The following is a 20,102-nucleotide window of genomic DNA, read 5'->3' on the forward strand; positions in this document are numbered from 1 at the left end:
ATACCAAAATCAATTACACTTTTAATTGAGCTATAAAATTAACAAATTAATAAAAAGTGTCTGAAGAAATCATTTAATTTTTTTAATCAAACCTACTTTTTATATCTTATTAATTCTATGATTGAAACCATAATTTTCATGATTGAAGACATTTCAATAAGCACAAGGAGCAGAAATAATCTGGAAGAAGGTTAGGTTAATATGGGGGATTTTTGTTATTACAGAAAAAATTGAATTGCTTCATTTAGGCGAGATTAAACGGCACATCACTCTATGAGTGAAACCAGGTTTAGTAAGAGAAGATGAACCAAAGTTGGCAATATAGTGTATAATAGTTGCAAAACAGATTCAATTCCCATTCCATTTTATTTGTGAAAAGTAGAAATTAATAAAAAAAAAACCGGGAACAAAAGGTTTCTACTGTGATCCTTCTACAACAAAAATATTTGCAAATTGATGAAGCCTCAAATGCTGAAGTCAGAATACTATTGCGCTCTATAGGTGACTATTTTGAAAAGTTGATCGTAAGAAATATTTGGACCATTAAAGTGATCACGTTAATAAATTTAAATTTCTACCATAATTTTTATTGTATATATATAAGTCATGATATTGACACACATTAAAAGCAATTAAATAGATTCTTGTTTTGAAATGATTGCATAATTACATATTAAGTAAAACTAAATCCTATAAACTAAATATACTACAGTCTAAAGAAAAGATAAATGTAATACACAAGCAATTCTCTCGAAGTTCTTTTCGTTTTTCATTTTATATAAAAAAGTAAAACGTTTAATCATTGCCCTTGGTAATTCCGTATGAAGACAATCGTACTAATTCTCTTTGTCGCCATCGATTCTGCTTACGGCAACTGACAATTCTTTTCGTTTATATTTCGATTACCACTGGGTATTTCAGAAAGATACAAAAACAATAAACAAAAAGTCTTGGCAATCGTCAAAATGACTTAGACAACAGGATTATAGACGAATAGCTTTTAACATTTTCAAAAGCTGCTAATGGGCACGTTAGGGGGCGTTATTTATGATTTTTTCCATGAGTAAAACATTTCCATAGGTTTGTTTACCTTCCAGAATTTTTCATTGACCTGATGCAGTGTCTGATTGCCATTTAAAATAACTAATTGGGAAGGTTGAGGGGCAATATATATGCATAAATTGAGCATACGATAAGCCTCTGGCAATTCAGAACCCAAATCAAGGGTCATGCGTAATGCGAGATATTTACTAAGATGGTCAACTAAAATGAAGGAAACGAACAAAAATTATTAATAAAGCGGTAATTGTTTGTTTACTATTGCTGCATAAAATACCTGTAGCATTTGCTGTGGTTTTTATGTAACGTATACAATTCTCCTTGAGCGCTTTCATCAGTTGATTATCGGCAGCCATTTCTGTGGGATGTGGCTTAAAGACCAATTCAATTTCATCATTTATACCCAATTCCCCATTGCCTTCACCTTCAGTGTCAATGTTAGAGTCACCCTCTGTGCGACAATCCATTTGTGAATCAGATTCAGATTCCTCAGATCTTTCTGATGTCAATACAGACATTGCCCTCTTAGGTTTTGAACTACTCGAATTTGATGGAACCGGGGAAGGAGTAGAGCGCACTGATGGGGGATTGGATGCACCATCTTCCATACGAGTCGAAGAAGTGCTTGCCCCTTGGCTTAAACCTGTAGATGAAGTTGGCACCAAATTGGTGGTCGGTGTGGTTGTGGAATGAGTGGGCGGGGGTGGTGTAGCTGCCGGTGGTGGAACATTTGGTGGTCCAGCAGAACTTTCCCTATTAGTATCACTTTCATTTCCATTGGTATTGCTTTCATTCGAAACATTGTGTGGATGTGATGAATTATGATTTGTACCGTTTGCAGTACCCCCACGACCTCCTCCACTTCCCTTGGTACGAAAACGTTGTGGTCTGTTTTGGCTTTGCAATTTGATGCCTTCATTTATAGAATTGACCAAAGCTTGTTGAGACTGAGTCTGGTTGAACTTGGCCATGACTTTTTCCTGTATAGCTTCATATTCCTCACGGCTGGGATAGATTTTTGATATTAACAAATCGAAATTCGGATCTGGTCTCAGTGAACGTTTGGACACCAATTTTTTGCGGCATGTTGGACACTCTTTGTTGCCCGAACGCAATGCTGTTATAATACAGTCCTGGCAAAAGCGATGCAAACACTCTTTTGTCGTCATTGTCTTTTTGAGCATATCCAAACATATGGGACACATCAGTTCACTGTGCAAACTTCTGGGTGAAACCGCAATCTCTGTGTTATCCGTAATAATTTCTTGTGGTTTACGCTGTAATTCATACAACGATAAGTCCCAGGTTTTATTTTGAGCTGGTTCTAATGAAGCCATCGCGAATATAAAGCTAAATCTTTTTCTTGTTGTTAAGTGGTACGTATTTCAGCTTTCGTAAAACCAAGCTTTGGTTTTATTATTTCCAACGTTGTAATTGAGAATACCTCATCGGCCAAAGATTAAATTGTTTAACTAAATAATAATTTTCTTCAATTGCTACTTATTTGCACTTCTTTCTTTCAAACAATTAATTCTTGCAAAGCGACATGTATTTTTCTTTTCTTGTTCTTCTTAACCAAATTTTAAATACGTTCCATTTACTTTCTTTTTTCTGCATCTGGCATTAACGGCGTTACGAAAAAGTCTAGTGGCGGCGACAACACAGATGTCGCTGCAGTGAAAGCAAGACCAAAGAGGAAAAACATAATGAATGACGCTTCGGCGAATATGAGACCAATACTTCCTGCTAAAATCAAGGAATAATCAATTGCATTGATATTTTAGTTGATCAGATGTGCAAAATAGCTGACATATAACTCCGTGCAATAAAGGATTGCTCTTAGACATATCTTAATATATGATTCATTTCATTGTTTTTCCAGCCATTGTATTTTGAAATTTGAAATAGTGTTAATTATTTACATATTTTCAATGCGGAGGAAACCATTACGAATCAAGTAAACCCGATCATTATGTTTGTTCACAAACTGCTCAATTTGGAAAGGCTTCTTATTGGAGAAAACCAAATTCAGTAACTGACCACTTTCGTGCAAACCCTGCCAGCATTTCAAAGATTCATTTCATCCTCATCGCTACCACAGACTCGTAAGTGACACTGCGACAATCGCCAACTGTGATGGGAGAAGCGTATGAAGAAGTATGAAATGTACATGAAAGTATTTTGCCATCACTATTGTTACAAGAGTCATTTTATATTTTGTGAAACACCAAGCGCAACTACCTTCTTATAATTTATTTAAATTGGCATTGGGTTCCCAGAAAAATGTTAGCCCCACCTTTGAATTTGAACATTAATACCACATATATAGTCAGCAAAAAAAAAAAAAACATATAACAGGTTGGCTGATAAGTCCCCGGTCTGACACATAGATGACGTCGCTAGTATTAAATGCATATTATTTGTATATATAATCTTCTTATACCCTGCCATCATTTCAAAGTTCCATTTCATCCTCATCGCTACCACAGACTCGTAAGTGACACTACCACAATCGCCAACTGTGATAAGGGAAGCGCATCAAAAAGTACAAAATGCACATGAAAGTATTTTGCCATCACTATTGTAACAAGAGCCATTTTATATTTTGTGAAACACTAGCTTCCCTGCCAACATTTTTTGAATTTGGGGGCGCTTCTGAGAATCCCCACTACGTCGAAAACAGTCATATACGATATCCAAAACTCCTCGGAAAAGCGCCGTCACTATTGAGAAGTTGTACCACGCCAAGTTACTACAAAAAAGCATCGCATGAGTGCAATTATTAGGTGCCCTTCTGGATACATTTAGAAGGACGCCAATAAGAACCCCTTCAAACAATCAGACAAAGTGCATTTTAAGATAGTTGTAAAAGAAACATTGTGGTCAAGTAAAACACGATTGTTTAGATGTTTATTGATTTTATTAAACATTTATAAATTCTCATAAATATAACATTTATACGACTATCACATCACATTTAACATATTTTTATGCATTAATAAAAGATTGATGTTGAGTTACAAGTTGCAAGTTACATGTTGTAGCGTCTATCAGCCAGTGCTTCTATTTCCAATGGAATTTGGAAAGTCAAAAATTGTTCACCAATATACCTTTCACAATTTTAAGCGAAATAACTATCTTTTCAGCACTTCATTATCATTTTTATTTAAATAAATTATAAGAAGCTAGATGTGCTTGGTGTTTCACAAAATATAAAATGGCTCTTGTAACAATAGTGATGGCAAAGTACTTTCATGCGAATAGTGATGGCAAAATACTATCACAGTTGGCGATTGTTGCAGTGTCACTTACGAGTCTGTGGTAGCGATGAGGATGAAATGGAACTTTGAAATGCTGGCAGGGTAGTACCAACCTTCAAATGATTCGTGTCAAAATTTGACGTCTGTAAGTCAATTAGTATGTGAGATAGAGCGTCTTTTGTGAAGCAACTTTTGTTATTGTGAAAAAATGGAAAAAATGAATTTCGTGTTTTGATAAAATACTGTTTTCTGAAGGGGAAAAATACGGTGGAAGCAAAAACTTGGCTTGATAATGAGTTTCCGGACCCCAGGAAAATCAACAATAATTGATTGGTATGCAAAATTCAAGCGTGGTGACCCTGCCAGCATTTCAAAGTTCCATTTCATCCTCATCGCTACCACAGACTCGTAAATGTCACCACAACCGTCACGAACTGTTATGGGGGAAGCATATCAAAAAGTACAAAATGTACATGAAAGTATTTTGCCATCACTACTGTTAGAAGAGCCATTTTATTTTTTGTGAAACGCCAAGCTCAACCAGCTTGTTATATTTTATTTAAATAAAAACGAAAATAAAGTTCTGAAAACATAGATATTACGCTTAAAATTGTGAAAGGTATATGGTGAACAATTTTCGACTTTCCAAATAGAATAAAGTGATCGTTTTTCAAATATTTTTCCAGGCACGCTGTCTCCATCGAAAATAAACAAACTGGCTGATAGACGCTGCAATATGTAACTTGCTACTTAAAACTCAACATCATTCTTTTATTAATGCAAAAAATTATGTTAAATGTGATGAGATAAACCGAAAAATATTATATTTATAAGAAATTATAAATGTTTAATCAAATCAATAAACATCTACACAATCGTGTTTTACTTGATCACAATGATTCTTCTACAATTATCTTAAAATGCACTTTTTCTGATAGTTTGCAGGGGTTCTTATTGGCGTTCTTCGAAATTGATATAAATAGGCACCTAATAATTGCACTGATGAGAAACTTTTTCGTAGTAACTTGGCGTGGTACAACTTCTCAATAGTGACGGCGCTTTTCCGACGAGTTTTTGATGTCGTATATGATTGTTTTCGACGTAGTGGGGATTCTCAGAAGCGCCCCCAAATTCAAAAAATGTTGGCAGGGGAAATGAGCACGAAGGACGGTGAACGCAGTGGACGCCCGAAAGAGGTGGTTACCGACGAAAACATCAAACAAATCCACAAAATGATTTTGAATGATCCTAAAATGAAGTTGACCGAGATAGCAGAGGCCTTAAAGATATCAAAGGAACGTGTTGGTCATATCATTCATCAATATTTGGATATGCGGAAGCTCTGTGCAAAATGGGCGCCGCGCGAGCTCACATTTGACCGTCAATATGTGACAATGGATGAAACATGGTCCCATCACTACACTCCTGAGTCCAATCGACAGTCGGCTGAGTGGGCAGCGACCGGTGAACCGTCTCCGAAGCGTGGAAAGACTCAAAAGTCCGCGCCAAAGTAATGGCCTCTGTTTTTTGGGATGCGCATGAAATAATTTTTATCGATTATCTTGAGAAGGGAAAAACCATCAACAGTGACTATTATATGGCGTTATTGGAACGTTTGAAGGTCGAAATCGCGGCAAAACGGCCCCATATGAAGAAGAAAAAAGTGTTGTTCCACCAAGACAACGCACCGTGCCACAAGTCATTGAGAACAATGGCAAAAATTCATGAATTGGGCTTCGAATTGCTTCCCCACCCACCGTATTCTCCAGATCTGGCCCCCAGAGACTTTTTCTTATTCTCAGACCTCAAAAGGATGCTCGCAGGGAAAAAATTTGGCTGCAATGAAGAGGTGATCGCCGAAACTGAGGCCTATTTTGGCTGATAAGTCCCCGGCTGATAAGTCCCCGGTCTGACACATAGATGACGTCGCTAGTATCAAATGCATATTATTTGTATATAGTACATACCTTCAAATGATTCGTGTCAAAATTTGACGTCTGTAAGTCAATTAGTTTGTGAGATAGAGCTTCTTTTGTGAAGCAACTTTTGTTATTGTGAAAAAATGGAAAAAAGGAATTTCGTGTTTTGATAAAATACTGTTTTCTGAAGGGAAAAAATACGGTGGAAGCAAAAACTTGGCTTGATAATGAGTTTCCGGACCCCAGGGAAATCAACAACAATTGATTGGCATGCAAAATTCAAGCGTGGTGAAATGAGCAAGAAGGGCGGCGAACGCAGTGGACGCCCGAAAGAGGTGGTTACCGACGAAAACATCAAACAAATCCACAAAATGATTTTGAATGATCGTAAAATGAAGTTGACCGAGATAGCAGAGGCCTTAAAGATATCAAAAGAACGTGTTGGTCATATCATTTATCAATATTTGGATATGCGGAAGCTCTGTGCAAAATGGGCGCCGCGCGAGCTCACATTTGACCGTCAATATGTGACAATGGATGAAACATGGCCCATCACTACACTCCTGAGTCCAATCGACAGTCGGCTGAGTGGGCAGCGACCGGTGAACCGTCTCCGAAGCTTGGAAAGACTCAAAAGTCCGCGGCAAAGTAATGGCCTCTGTTTTTTGGGATGCGCATGGAATCATTTTTATCGATTATCTTGAGAAGGGAAAAACCATCAACAGTGAGCGTTTGAAGGTCGAAATTGCGGCAAAACGGCCCCATATGAAGAAGAAAAAAGTGTTGTTCCACCAAGACAACGCACCGTGCCACAAGTCATTGAGAACAATGGCAAAAATTCATGAATTGGGCTTCGAATTGCTGCTCCACCCACCGTATTTTTGTTCTCAGACCTCAAAAGGATGCTCGCTAGGGAAAAAATTTGACTGCAATGAAGAGGTGATCGCCGAAACTGAGACCTATAAGTAGTTGTTATTGATGTAGGTCAGATGGTATTGAAAATGGGCCATATTGGACCACTTTTACGTATAGCTCCCATATAATCCGACCCCAGATTTGGCTTGCGGAGCATCTTAGAGAAGCAAATTTTATCCGATCCGCTTGAAATTTGGTACGAGGTGTAACCCTGCCAACATTTTTTGAATTTGGGGGCGCTTCTGAGAATCCCCACTACGTCGAAAACAGTCGTATACAATATCCAAAATTCCTCGGAAAAGCGCCGTCACTATTGAGAAGTTGTACCACGCCAAGTTACTACAAAAAAGTATCGCATGCGTGCAATTATTAGGTACCCTTCTGGATACATGTAGAAGGACGCTAATAAGAGCCCCTTCAAACAATCAGACAAAGTGCATTTTAAGATAGTTGTAAAAGAATCATTGCGGTCAAGTAAAACACGATTGTTTTGATGTTTATTAATTTTATTAAACATTTCTAAGTCTCATAAATATAACATTTATACGACTATCACATTTAACATATTTTTATGCATTAATAAAAGATTGACGTTGAGTTACATGATGTAGCGTCTATCAGCCAGTGCTTTTATTCCCAATGGAGGCAGCGGTCTGGAAAAAGTTCCATTTCAACCTCATCGTTACCACAGACTCGTAAATGTCACTTCAACCATCATGAAAAGGTACATCAAAAAGTACATGCAAGTAATTTGCCATCCCTACTGTTAAAAAAGCCATTTTTTTGTGAAACGCCAAGCGCAACCAGCTTGTTATATTTTAATTAAATAAAAACGAAAATAAAGTTCTGAAAACATAGATTATACGCTTAAAATTGTGAAAGATATATTGGTGAACAATTTGGTGATTTTCCAAATGGAATAAAGTGATTGTTTTTCAGATATTTTACAGACACGCTGCCTCCATGGAATAAAAACACTGGTTGATAGGCGCAGCAACATGTAACTCGCTACTTGTAACTCAACATCATCATTAATGCCAAAAATTATGTTAAATGTAATGTGATAGTGGTATAAATGTTATATTTTTAAGAATTTGTAAATGTTTAATCAAATTAATAAATATCTAAACAAACGTGTTTTACTCGACCACAATGATTCTTTTACAACTATCTTAAAATGCACTTTTTCTGATTGTTTGGAGGGTCCCTTATTGGCGTCGTTCTAAATTGATCTATAAAGGCACCTAATAATTGCACTCATGCGAAACATTTTTGTAGTAACTTGGCGTGGTACAACTTCTCAATAGTGACGGCGCTTTTCCGACGAGTTTTTGATGTCGTATATGATTGTTTTCGACGTAGTGGGGATTCTCAAAAGAGTCCCCAAATTCAAAAAATGTTGGCAGGGTATAAACCGATCCTCAGATTTGACTCCGGAGCCTCTTGGAGGAGCAAAATTCATCCGATTCGGTTGAAATTTGGTACATTGCGGAAGTATATGGCCGCTTACAACCATACCAAAATTGCTCCATATCGGTCTATAGTTATATATAGCCGATCCCCAATCACACAAAAATTGGTCCATATTGGTTCATAATCAGTGTTGCCACTCGAGCCAAAAATAATCTACCAAAATTTTATTTCTACAAGGAAGTAAATGCTACTTCCTTAAAATTCCAATACTTAAGACCAAAAGGAATCAATGACCAAAAAAGCAGAAATAACTATCCATGTGTTGGTATTTCAGCAAGTGTTTCAAGCTTTGAATTGTTTTCATAATAGCAGAGATATGTAGTTAAGCAAAAACTCCTAGTTTCTATGGAAGCAGGTGGCCGGAGATGGTCTTTTTATTATTATTTTTGATAGAAATTCCATTGGTTAAGGCAATCAGATCCATTAAACTCTAAATGCGGAGCAAATTAAGTGTTGTTGTGCTATGCCTATATCTTCAAAATATTCCAACTGCATTTTGTGGCCATAAATGAGAGTGTCATGTCAGCGTGCCATCCTGCAAGTGCATACCTGTTAGAAATATCTGTAGATGTGTCCATCACGACTATAAAGATCCACGAATGATTTTCTCGGATGTATCCACACGTCCGTCCATGCTTGTGTTGCATTGTTGGCCATCACAATTTGACAAAATGTCAACACCTCAATTAGAAGCTGTCAATCATTGGATGATGACGACTATTGGATGGGATGAATTGTACCAAGTATATCTCCCCTCCAAATGGGGTTGTTGTTTATTTCCATTTCCAATGCGAAACATGCACCATTGATAAGTCAATGATTTTGGGTTGAGTTATTGCGTCCATACTATTCCACTTACATAAATATGGAGCCTAATAAAATGTAAAGCTTTGTGAAATGACAACAGATGCAATGCGAACATTTTTTTTTTCACCAAGAGAGAAGTGCCAATCGGATAGCTGATGGTTACCATTTCACTATGTTCTATGCAACATCACATGTGAAAGGGGATTTAAATGCATTTACGATTATGGCAACAATTTGAAAATCCGTTAACGACAATCTGCGATTAACGAACGAAAGGAAAAAAATGTGTATGTTCTATGTTCAATCACTTCAGCGGGAATCTAGGTTATCCACCACCTGTGGTGATTGGGATACGTTGATAGCCGCCTTTAATTCTTTCCTGACCACACTTAACAATCGATCGATTGCTTTTAAATGTGGGAATATATACAACTGTCCAAATGCATTTGCAAGGATGAATTTGGAGGGATATTTCAGAAATTTGACACACATTTTGTGTGTCATACATTGTTAATGGAACATAATTGGATACAATTATTGTCAATTGTATGGAGTCTAAGCGCCATGGATACGAGAAAGGTAATTAAGTGGTATATATACAACAGAATTTCAAAAGACAATATGGAAAAAGAGTAATAAAAAAATGGAATTCGGATAAGGAACTCCCGCTCCATACTTAGCCCTCTAATGCCCAAACCCGCCTTTAGGCGGTCTTCGATAAAACGGGAAGCTTTTAGAAAAACATACCTAAAGACAACAAAAATGGACTAGACTATTTTATCAGCTGGCAGAAAAAATGGGGCAATATAGGGTTATATACACATATCTATAGCAGCTCGTTATGCAAATAACGAAAAATAGCTTTTTTCTCGCGTGTGATATTTTCCCAAATATAACATGCTTGCCGAAATCAGATGCATAATGTCAAAGAAAAGAACATGGTTGCAACAAACATATTACATGTTCCCCATTCAAACATAAGTTAGGTTAAAGTGGCAGCCCGATTTGATTCAGGCTCACTTAAGATTAACTCAATGTACCTAACATATGCCGTTGAACCCAACCTGATTCACAGAAAAACAATATCATCAAAATATTCCTACACGGATGAAAAAGACTGTTTTTCATATGTTTGGCTATAAACATTATATGTTTGGAACACAAATTTTTAAACACAATATTTTTGAGTTCAAGCATATAATGTTCATAAACTAGCATAACATGTTTGGGACATATATGTTAATATGTTAGAACATATTATGTTTGGGACATAAAATGTTTGTAAATATAATATGCTTGGATGCAAACATATATTAATTTAGAAATAGCCTATAAACATATATGTGTTTAGTAGCTTGGAGCGCTATTTAACAGGGAGCGATATTGAATTAAGTTGGTGGTTGTTGCTTGTTATTACAAAATTAACATTTTATTTTTCCTTGGGCAATTGATCAGCTACTTCTTTGATCCTTACAAACTGTGTGGTCCGCTGTTCGAATCCCCGTCCGGCAAAAGGTAAAATTAAAATAAAAAAAATCATAAAATTGAATAATTTCTTCTACAATGTTTGTATTACAGAAAAAGGTGCTAAGAACTAAAAAATCTCGTGGAAGTGAGAAAGATGTCGGGAAATATACAATTGGGCAGAAACAAAATTTTGAGCATTCAGGTCGAAAACCTATGTTGTTAGCACCTATATTACCTGTTTATTTTCATAATTCATTATGATTGTAAATGTATAAATAAATAAATAAAATTTTGAGCACAATATTGTTTGGGAGAATTTTTTTAAGCATATAATATTTTTGGGTGCAAAATGCTTCCAAACATATTATATGGTCGCATAATAACATATTGTTTTTTGGAAGACAACATTATTGAATTTGGATGCAAAAATACAAAATGTTTGGAACTTAGACTACCCAAACATATATTGTTTAGACCAATATGCTTTCAAACATATTATATATTGGTAGAGATCAAACATATAAATGTTTGGGCAATACCCAAAAATGTATATGCTTGAAGCAAAATATGTTTGGGGGTATATGTTACAGAAGCGATTTTTTGTGAGGGTGTAGTTAAATAGTTGATTGAAGTTGAAAACTTTTTCAATTAAAAAATTTATTGATACTATTAAACTTTTAATCAAACTAAAAAAATTAAGTCAATGATTGAATGTTTTTTAAATTTTCAATTAAAAACTTAATTGATACAATTAACTTTTTAATCAAACTCGGAAGAGTAAGACAGTTAAAAATTTATGGATTTTTTATTTTTTAAATTCTTAATTAAAAAATGTTTTAAACTATAAATTTTTGAAACAAATTAAAAATAATTAAAAATAGTTATAGAAAGTGATTGAAATATAGTATACACACAAATTTTTTTTTTTTCTGATTCAATCACGACATTAATTGAAATGTCTTCAATCACGAAAATGATAGTATCAATCACAGTTTTAATTGGGCATAGAATAAATTCTTGATTAAAAAAAATTGATTTCATTAGCAAATTTAATTGAATTCCCTCTAAGGAGATGGGAACTTCAATGCCCTCTAAGAAGATGGGCTTAACCGTGGGAATTTTGCGTTCATTGCAGTACATGACTAGTTCTGTCTTTGTAGGATTTACCCCTAGACCATTCTCTTTCACCCATTTCTCATTTATCCGGAGGGCTCTTCGTATAATATCTCCAATTATGGATGGGAATTTTCCCACATCATCTGCGTATGTCACCATTTTTATCCTTTCTTTTACTAGGGAAACCAGATGGTTGTGTATAGCAACATTCCTAAGAAGAGGTGATAGAACTCCTCCTTGGGAAGTGCCTCTCACATACCTTTGTATGTCTGCTTGTCCTATTATGGCTGAAATAGGTAGCTTCTTTAGAAATTGGTCTAACAGCCTATATATTCCTTGGTCAACATTCAGAGTTGTCAATACATTTAATATCGAGCTCGGATGGACGTTTTTGAATGTCCCTTCGATGTGAGTGAGCTTTCAATAAAGCTGACTAGTTCATACAATGCGGTCTCAGTAGATCTGCCCTTCGAGTAAGCATGTTCTCATGTCGAGAGCAATCTTGAATCGGGTCCTTCGCACCCGAGTGAGAGGCTTTTCCCGCTTCATGCTTAGTACTAAGTTCGTTTCTGCGAAAAACGAATATCTTCATATATCTTCGCAAATAGGGTCTCAAACCCAGGGATGTTAACTTATTTATGCGAAATAATATACCTGCCTATTTTTTTCGTTCGAAAAATCTAGGGTTGTATAAATATGTGTCTGAAAATGCTCAAAACAAAGATTTCGCATTTATTCCGCGCTAACGTTTTTTATATGGAGTATAACAGTTTTTCGTGCGAAAACGTGATCATAGTACTAGGCTAGTACTAGACTAAGTTGATGCAGCCTATATATATCGCCAACACCCACTGGATAATTCTGTCAGTCACTGCCTGTAACTCCGTCGGAGCAATTCCATCGGGTCCGGGGCATTTGAAAGGTCCTAAACTATTTAAAGACCATTTAATTCTAGATTTCGATACAATTTCCTCGATAGGAAATGACCGCTGAGCCTCTGTGGCTCCGCCAGAACATGGTTCATCCTGATTTCCAGGAAAATGTATGTCCAATAGTACATCCAGCATCTCCTCACGGGACGTTGTCCAATTGCCCCCCGATGTTTTAATGAAACCTGGAGCGGGTTTAGGTTAGGTTAGATGACAGCCCGATGTATCAGGCTCACTTACACTATTCAGTCCATTGTGGTACCACATTGGTGAACTTCTCTCTTATCACTGAGTGCTGCCCGATTCCATGTTAAGCTCAATGACAAGGGACCTCCTTTTTATAGCCGAGTTCGAACGACGTTCCACATTGCAGTGAAACCACTTAGAGAAGCTTTGAAACCCTCAGAAATTTCACCAGCATTACTGAGGTGGGATAATCTACCGCTGAAAAACTTTTTGGTGTTCGGTCGAAGCAGGAATCGAACCCACGACCTTGTGTATGCAAGGCGGGCATGCTAACCATTGCACCACGGTGGCTCCCTGGAGCGGAGTTAGTGGACGCTAGTACTTTCCGTAGTCTGGAAGTCTCGGAATTATTTTCAATTCTCATATTACTTAACTCCGTAGACCACCATTACGGTCGAGTTCAGCCCTTGGCTTTCCTCTTGAAAAATGTCCTTCTTGCAGACAAAAATCGAATCTCTGCCAACTATTATTATTGAAAGCTGTAGCGTGACAGAAAGACGGACATTGTCAGATCATCTTAGAATTTCTCCTTGATCAAGAATATATACATATTTTATAGAGTGAGAAACCAACATTTTGATGTGTTACAAACGAAATGATAAAATTATGATAACCCGCCAAATGGTAGATCACGTATGCTCTCAAGTGAGTCAGGAAAATTTTGTGTATTCGCTTCATTCTCTGAATTGAATCCATCTAATGTAACCAAAAATTAAATATATCTTCTTATCTTCTACGCGATCATTTCATTTACTCACAAAACATAAGACGATGGTTATTTAGAAACTCCATAAGCTACAACATTCAATAAGAATGCTTTCTTAAATCTAATATCTCAAAGTGTGAAGTGTCCTTAATGTGTAAGACTTTCATTATGTTCAACTCAAACACATCCCAAATCAAATACATTAAGAAGATATCTCTAAAACTAACTAACTCTAAAGAATAATTTTATTATTCTATGCTTATGTCTCCTTCAATGCCTCCGGTTTAATAAATCTATATAATAATCTCACTCCCATAGATCTCTTTAATCAAATATTCGTTGGCCATTAAAAGTATTTATGGATATCTAAACACAAATCGAGTTTTCTCATTGATTCATGCCAGAGTAAAAGCAAAACTTTTCTTCCTCGTTCCAGAAAGGAAGCCAGAAACAGCAGTAAGTCCGGCAAGGGCCGAAGTTCATATACCCTTCACCTCAAAGCCGTTACGCAACATATTCAGAACAGATATTTGTAAGCCTAAAATATCTCTAGATAGTCAATTTCAAGCAAATTGCATAAAAATTGAGGTGTTGTGATGCTCAATAAACCAAAATCCCGGGGTCGGTTTATATGGGGGTCTATATGAAAGCTTGGACCGATCGTCGAAGGTCAACTTCATGCAGAAACAAAACAAATCAGTGCTAAATATAAAAATGATAGCTACATAATTCAAGGGTATAGCGTGATTACAACAGCCGTCCGTCTGTCTGTAAGATCTTCCTAGAATTTCTTCCTGATAAAGAATATATACACTTAATATAGTCGGAAATCGATATTTCGATGTACTAACATAATGACTAACTTTTTATATCCCCATTCCAATCCTTTGGTGAAGGGTATAACACGAATATATTGCGTTATATTGAGGTAAGTCATTACTGTAATGCATACGATATTGATGATGGTAAGGTATTAACGCTTTTCTACATGCACATCACGAATATCGTTGAATTTTTACTCTTCACCTACAAATTTTATTTCTTTTCTTTTTATCATACATTTACTGTATGATTAAAATAAACAACAAATAAATAATAATAATTTTATTTCTATAGGAAATTTTGTCAAAATGTTATTTCTATAGAAAATTTTTGTCAAAATTTTATTTCTAGAGAAAATTTTGTCAAAATGTTATTTCTATAGAAAATTTTGTCAAAATTTTATTTCTGTAGAAAAATTTGCCAAAATTATATTTCTATAGATTTTTTTTAATTTTATTTCTATATAAAATTTTTTCAAAATGTTATTTCTATAGAATATTGTCAAAATTTTATTTCTATAGAAAATTTTGTCAAAATTTTATTTCTATAGAACATTTTGTCAAAATTTAATTCTTGTAGAACATTTTGCCATATTTACTTTCTATACAAAATTTTGCCAAAATTGTATTTCTTCTAAAGAAAAATTTTATTTCTATAGAAAATGTTGTCAAAGTTTTATTTCTATAGAAAATTTTGTCAAAATTTTATTTCTATAGAAAATTTTGCCATTTTTTTACTTCTATAGAAAATTTTTTCAAAATTGTATTTCTATAGAAAATTTTGTCAAAATTTTGTTTTATAGAAAATTTTATTAAAATTTTATTTCTATAAAAAATTTTGCCAAAATTTTATTTCGATAGAAAATTTTGTTAAAATTTTATTTCTATAGAAAATTTTGTCAAAATTTTATTTATATAGAAAATTTTGTCAAAATTTTATTTATATAGAAAATTTTGTCAAAATGTTATTTCTATAGACAATTTTGTCAAAATTTTATTTCTATAAAATATTTTGCCAAAACTTTATTTCTATAAAAAATTTTGCAAAAATTATATTTCGATAGAAAATTTTGTCAAAATGTTATTTCTATAGAAAATTTTGTCAAAGTTTTATTTCTATAGAAAATGTTGTCAAAATTTTGTTTCTATAGAATATTTTTTTATTTCTATAACATATAAAACAAGTATATACAGCAGTAAGTTCGGCCGGGCCGAATCTTAAATACCCACCACCATGAACCAAATATTGGGTTTCCTTTGAAATTTCAGGAGGGCTTGAGGACACTTCCGGAAGATAAATTTAAAAATTTCACCTATGAGGACTATATCAGATTCTGGATTTATAAGAACCATTTTTGTTTGAGTTTTAGAGGAATTATTAACATCTCTTGTAAGTGTGCAAGAAAATTATAAAATTATAAAATAACGTCTTGATTTGAAATCTTAAATCTGTAGATTTTCACCCGAGAAGTAAAATTTGGAAATTTTAAATTGAGTTTCAAGCAATTTTTATGATCAGTTGGCCTTCTACACCCTCAAGCAGTGAAGTCGGTCTATATGGAGGCATTACCAAGGAGTTAAATCTGGAAATCGTTCTTATGGGAGCTATACTAAAATATGGACCGATACTCACCGTTTTCGGCACACTTCTTTATGGCCCGAAAATACCTCTAGATTTCAAATTTCAGGCAAATTGGATAAAAACTGAAGTTTCTATAAGCCCAAGAAGTAAAATCGGGAGATCGGTCTATATAGGGGCTATACCAAAATATGGATCGATACTCACAATTTTTGGCACACGTATTTGTGGTCCTACAATACCTCTAGATTTCCAATTTCAGGCAAATTGGATAAAAACTAAGATTTCTATAAGCCCAAGACCCCAAATCGGGAGGTCGGTTTATATGGGGACTATATCAAAACCTGGACCGATATAGCCAATCTTCGAACTTGACCTGCCTGCAGACAAAAGACGAGTTTGTGCAAAATTTCAGCACGATTGCTTCATTATTGAAGACTGTAGCGTGATTACAACAGACAGACAGACAGACAGACAGACAGACGGACATCGTTATATCGTCTTAGAATTTCTCCCTGATCAAGAATATATATACTTTATATAGTCGGAAATCGATATTTCGATGTGTTACAAACGGAATGACAAACTTATTATACCCCCGTCACCATTCTATGGTGGTGGGTATAATTATATAAAATGTAAAATTTTATTTCTATAACATAGAAAATTGTATCAAAATTGTATTTCTATAGAAAATTTTGTCAAAATTTTATTTCTATAGAAAATTTTGTCAAAATTTAATTCCTGTAGAACATTTTGCCAAATTTAATTTCTATAGAAAATTTTGTCAATTTTATTTCTACAGAAAATTTTGTCAAAATTTTATTTCTATAGGAAATTTTGGCGAAATTTTATTTCTATAGAAAATTTTGTCAACATTTTATTTCTATAGAAAATTGTATTAAAATTTTATTTCTGTAGAAAATTTTGCCAAAATTTTATTTCTATAGAAAATTTTGTTAAAATTTTATTTGTATAGAAAATTTTGTCAAAATTTTATTCCTATAAGAAATTTTGTCAAAGTTTTATTCTTATAGAAAATTTTGTCAAAATTTTATTCCTATAGACAATTTTGTCAAAATTTTATTTCTATAAAAAAATATTGTCCAAACTTTATTTCTATAAAAAAATTTTGCCAAAATTTTATTTCGATAGAAAATTTTGTCAAAATGTTATTTCTATAGAAAATTTTGTCAAAATTTTATTTGTATAGAATATTTTGCCAAAATTTTATTTCTTTAGAACATTTTGTCAAAATTTAATTCCTGTAGAACATTTTGCCAAATTTAATTTCTACAGAAGATGTTGTCAATTTTAATTCTATATAAAATTGTATCAAAATTTTATTTCTATAGAAAATTTTGCCAAAATTTTATTCCTATAGAAAATTTTGTCAAAATTTTATTCCTATAGAAAATTTAGTGAAAATGTTATTTCTTAGAAAATTTTGTCAAAATGTTATTTCTATAGAAAATTTTGTCAAAATTTTATGTCTTCTATAGAAAAAATTTTATTTCTTGAGATTTTGTAAATTTTTTTACTTCCATAGAAATTTTTGTCAAAATTTTATTTGGAAAAAAAATTTTTTTTTATTTCTATAGAAACTTTTGTCTAAATTTTTTCTATAAAAATTTTTGTCAAAAGTTTATTTCTACAGAAAATTTTGTCAAAAGTTTATTTCGATAGAAAATTTCGCCGAAATTTTATTTCTATAGAAAATTTTTAGAGAGGAATATTTCGCAAAATTTACAAAAAATAGACATTTTGATTGCACTACAAACGAAATGGAAAACTGAATACATCTCCCATCGTATAGTGGACGATATAAAAATAGAAAGGCGTTACCAGCAATAGAATATTACCGAGACCAAGATTTACAAGTGCAAACTTCTCCAATCAATGAGAATATGATGACCATGAGTTCACAACTTTCCTCGCAGACTTTTCCAATTCCACTGCTTTTGCCGTTTTTTTTTGGCAAATGATTACAATCATGAAATCACAATCATCAGTTCTTGAAAAGAAGAAAAATCGTTATTAAAGTTTTTAACAATGAAATGGGCAAGTGGATGGATGATAAGTATAAAGTCCCTCCAGTCATTCGCTGAACAAGACAAATCAATATTTTCTTGTTATTGAAGGGTCCCATTGCATTGAATGAATGACGTAGGAGTTACGCTATCGTTGGTGGGATGAATGTCAAGAGAATTGCCACAAATTGGGACGGCCGGAGAAAAACGTTTTTCATACATGGCTACACATTGACATCTGGACAAATAGCGGTGGTCATTTGATCATTTATATGAGTCAATTAGTGGCAAAATGGCTTTCATGAAAACTGTTGCGGGAAATTAGCTATCATTTCATGATTGCCTCAACATGGTTCAGGAGCATATGATACTTTTTCACGGGGAACATATATCATATTTGTCGATACGAACCATTTTCGGCACACCTGTTTGTGGTCCTAAAATACCTCCAGATTTCTAATTTCAGGCAAATTGGATAAAAACTACGGTTTCTAGAAGCCCAAGAAGTAAAATCGGGAGATCGGTCTATATGGGGGCTATACCAAAACATGAACCGATACACACAATTTCCGGCATACCTCTTAATGGTCCTAAAATACTTCTAGATTTCCAATTTCATACAAATTGGATAAAAACTACGGTTTCTAGAAGCACAAGAAAAAAATTGGGAGATCGGTCTATATGGGGGCTATATTAAAACATGGACAGATACACGACATTTTCGGCACACCTTTTTATGGTCTCCACATAAAGGGTGATATGGTCAATATAAACTTGACGTATTTCATTCAATTTTGCATTAAAAAAAACCTGAACACCCCTCATTTTGAAGGTGTGTGTAGAATGTTGCTCCTATTTTGATTTTGGAATTCACTATTCAGTTGTCAAAATGCCGTCGAAGCAAGAAGAGCAGCGTATCAAAATTTTCCTCGCGCATCGCGAAAATCCGAGCTACTCGCACGCAAAACTGGCAACATCGCTAAAAGTTGCCAAATCAACCGTTACAAATGTAATTAAAGTGTTTGGGGAACGTTTGTCGACAGCCAGGAAGTCTGGATCGGGGGGAAATCGAAAACCGGAAGCCGCTGAGACGACAAAGAGAGTTGCCGGTAGTTTCGAGCAAAACCCTAACCTCTCTCTCAGAGATGCCACAAATAAGCTGGGTGTATCGTCTACAACCGTGCATCGAGCCAAAAAACGAGCCGGACTATCGACTTACAAGAAATCGCGATGATAAAGAAAATACGACGGCCAAAGCGCGATCCCGGAGGCTGTACATGACGATGCTGACGAAGTTTGACTGCGTGGTAATGGACGACGAAATCTACGTCAAAACCGACTACAAGCAGCTTCCGGGACAGGAGTTTTATACGGCAAAAGGAAGGGGAAAGGTAGCAGATATTTTCAAGCACATAAAACTGTCAAAGTTCGCAAAGAAATATCTGGTTTGGCAAGCCATCTGTACCTGTGGCTTGAAAAGCAGCATTTTCATAGCTTCCGGGACTGTCAACCAAGAAATTTACGTGAAAGAGTGTTTGAATAAACGTCTGCTGCCTTTCCTGAAGAATCACGGTTGTTCCGTACTGTTTTGGCCAGATTTGGCATCTTGCCATTACGGTAAAAAGGCCATGGAGTGGTACGCCGCCAACAACGTGCAGGTGGTTCCCAAGGACAAGAACCCTCCCAACACGCCAGAGCTCCGCCCAATTGAGAAATACTGGGCTATTGTCAAGCGGAACCTAAAGAAGACCAAAAAACTGCTAAGGACGAGCAGT

At 34.8% G+C, this 20,102-nt stretch overlaps 1 protein-coding gene across 1 annotated transcript; it reads right to left on the reverse strand.

Annotated features, from left to right (window-relative positions):
• Window positions 1-565: 565 nt before the first annotated feature.
• On the reverse strand, window positions 566-2,642 carry Sce (E3 ubiquitin-protein ligase Sce). The gene is made up of 2 exons (XM_075292294.1): window positions 1,337-2,642; window positions 566-1,263 (listed from the first exon to the last, which is right to left on the reverse strand). The coding sequence occupies exons 1-2, from the start codon at window positions 2,394-2,396 to the stop codon at window positions 1,046-1,048; spliced, it is 1,278 nt and encodes a 425-aa protein (XP_075148409.1). The 5' UTR covers window positions 2,397-2,642; the 3' UTR covers window positions 566-1,045.
• Between the last annotated feature and the right edge of the window lie 17,460 nt (window positions 2,643-20,102).

This window comes from Haematobia irritans, chromosome 1, assembly GCF_050003625.1.
Source record: "Haematobia irritans isolate KBUSLIRL chromosome 1, ASM5000362v1, whole genome shotgun sequence".
Classification (NCBI taxonomy): domain Eukaryota; kingdom Metazoa; phylum Arthropoda; class Insecta; order Diptera; family Muscidae; genus Haematobia; species Haematobia irritans.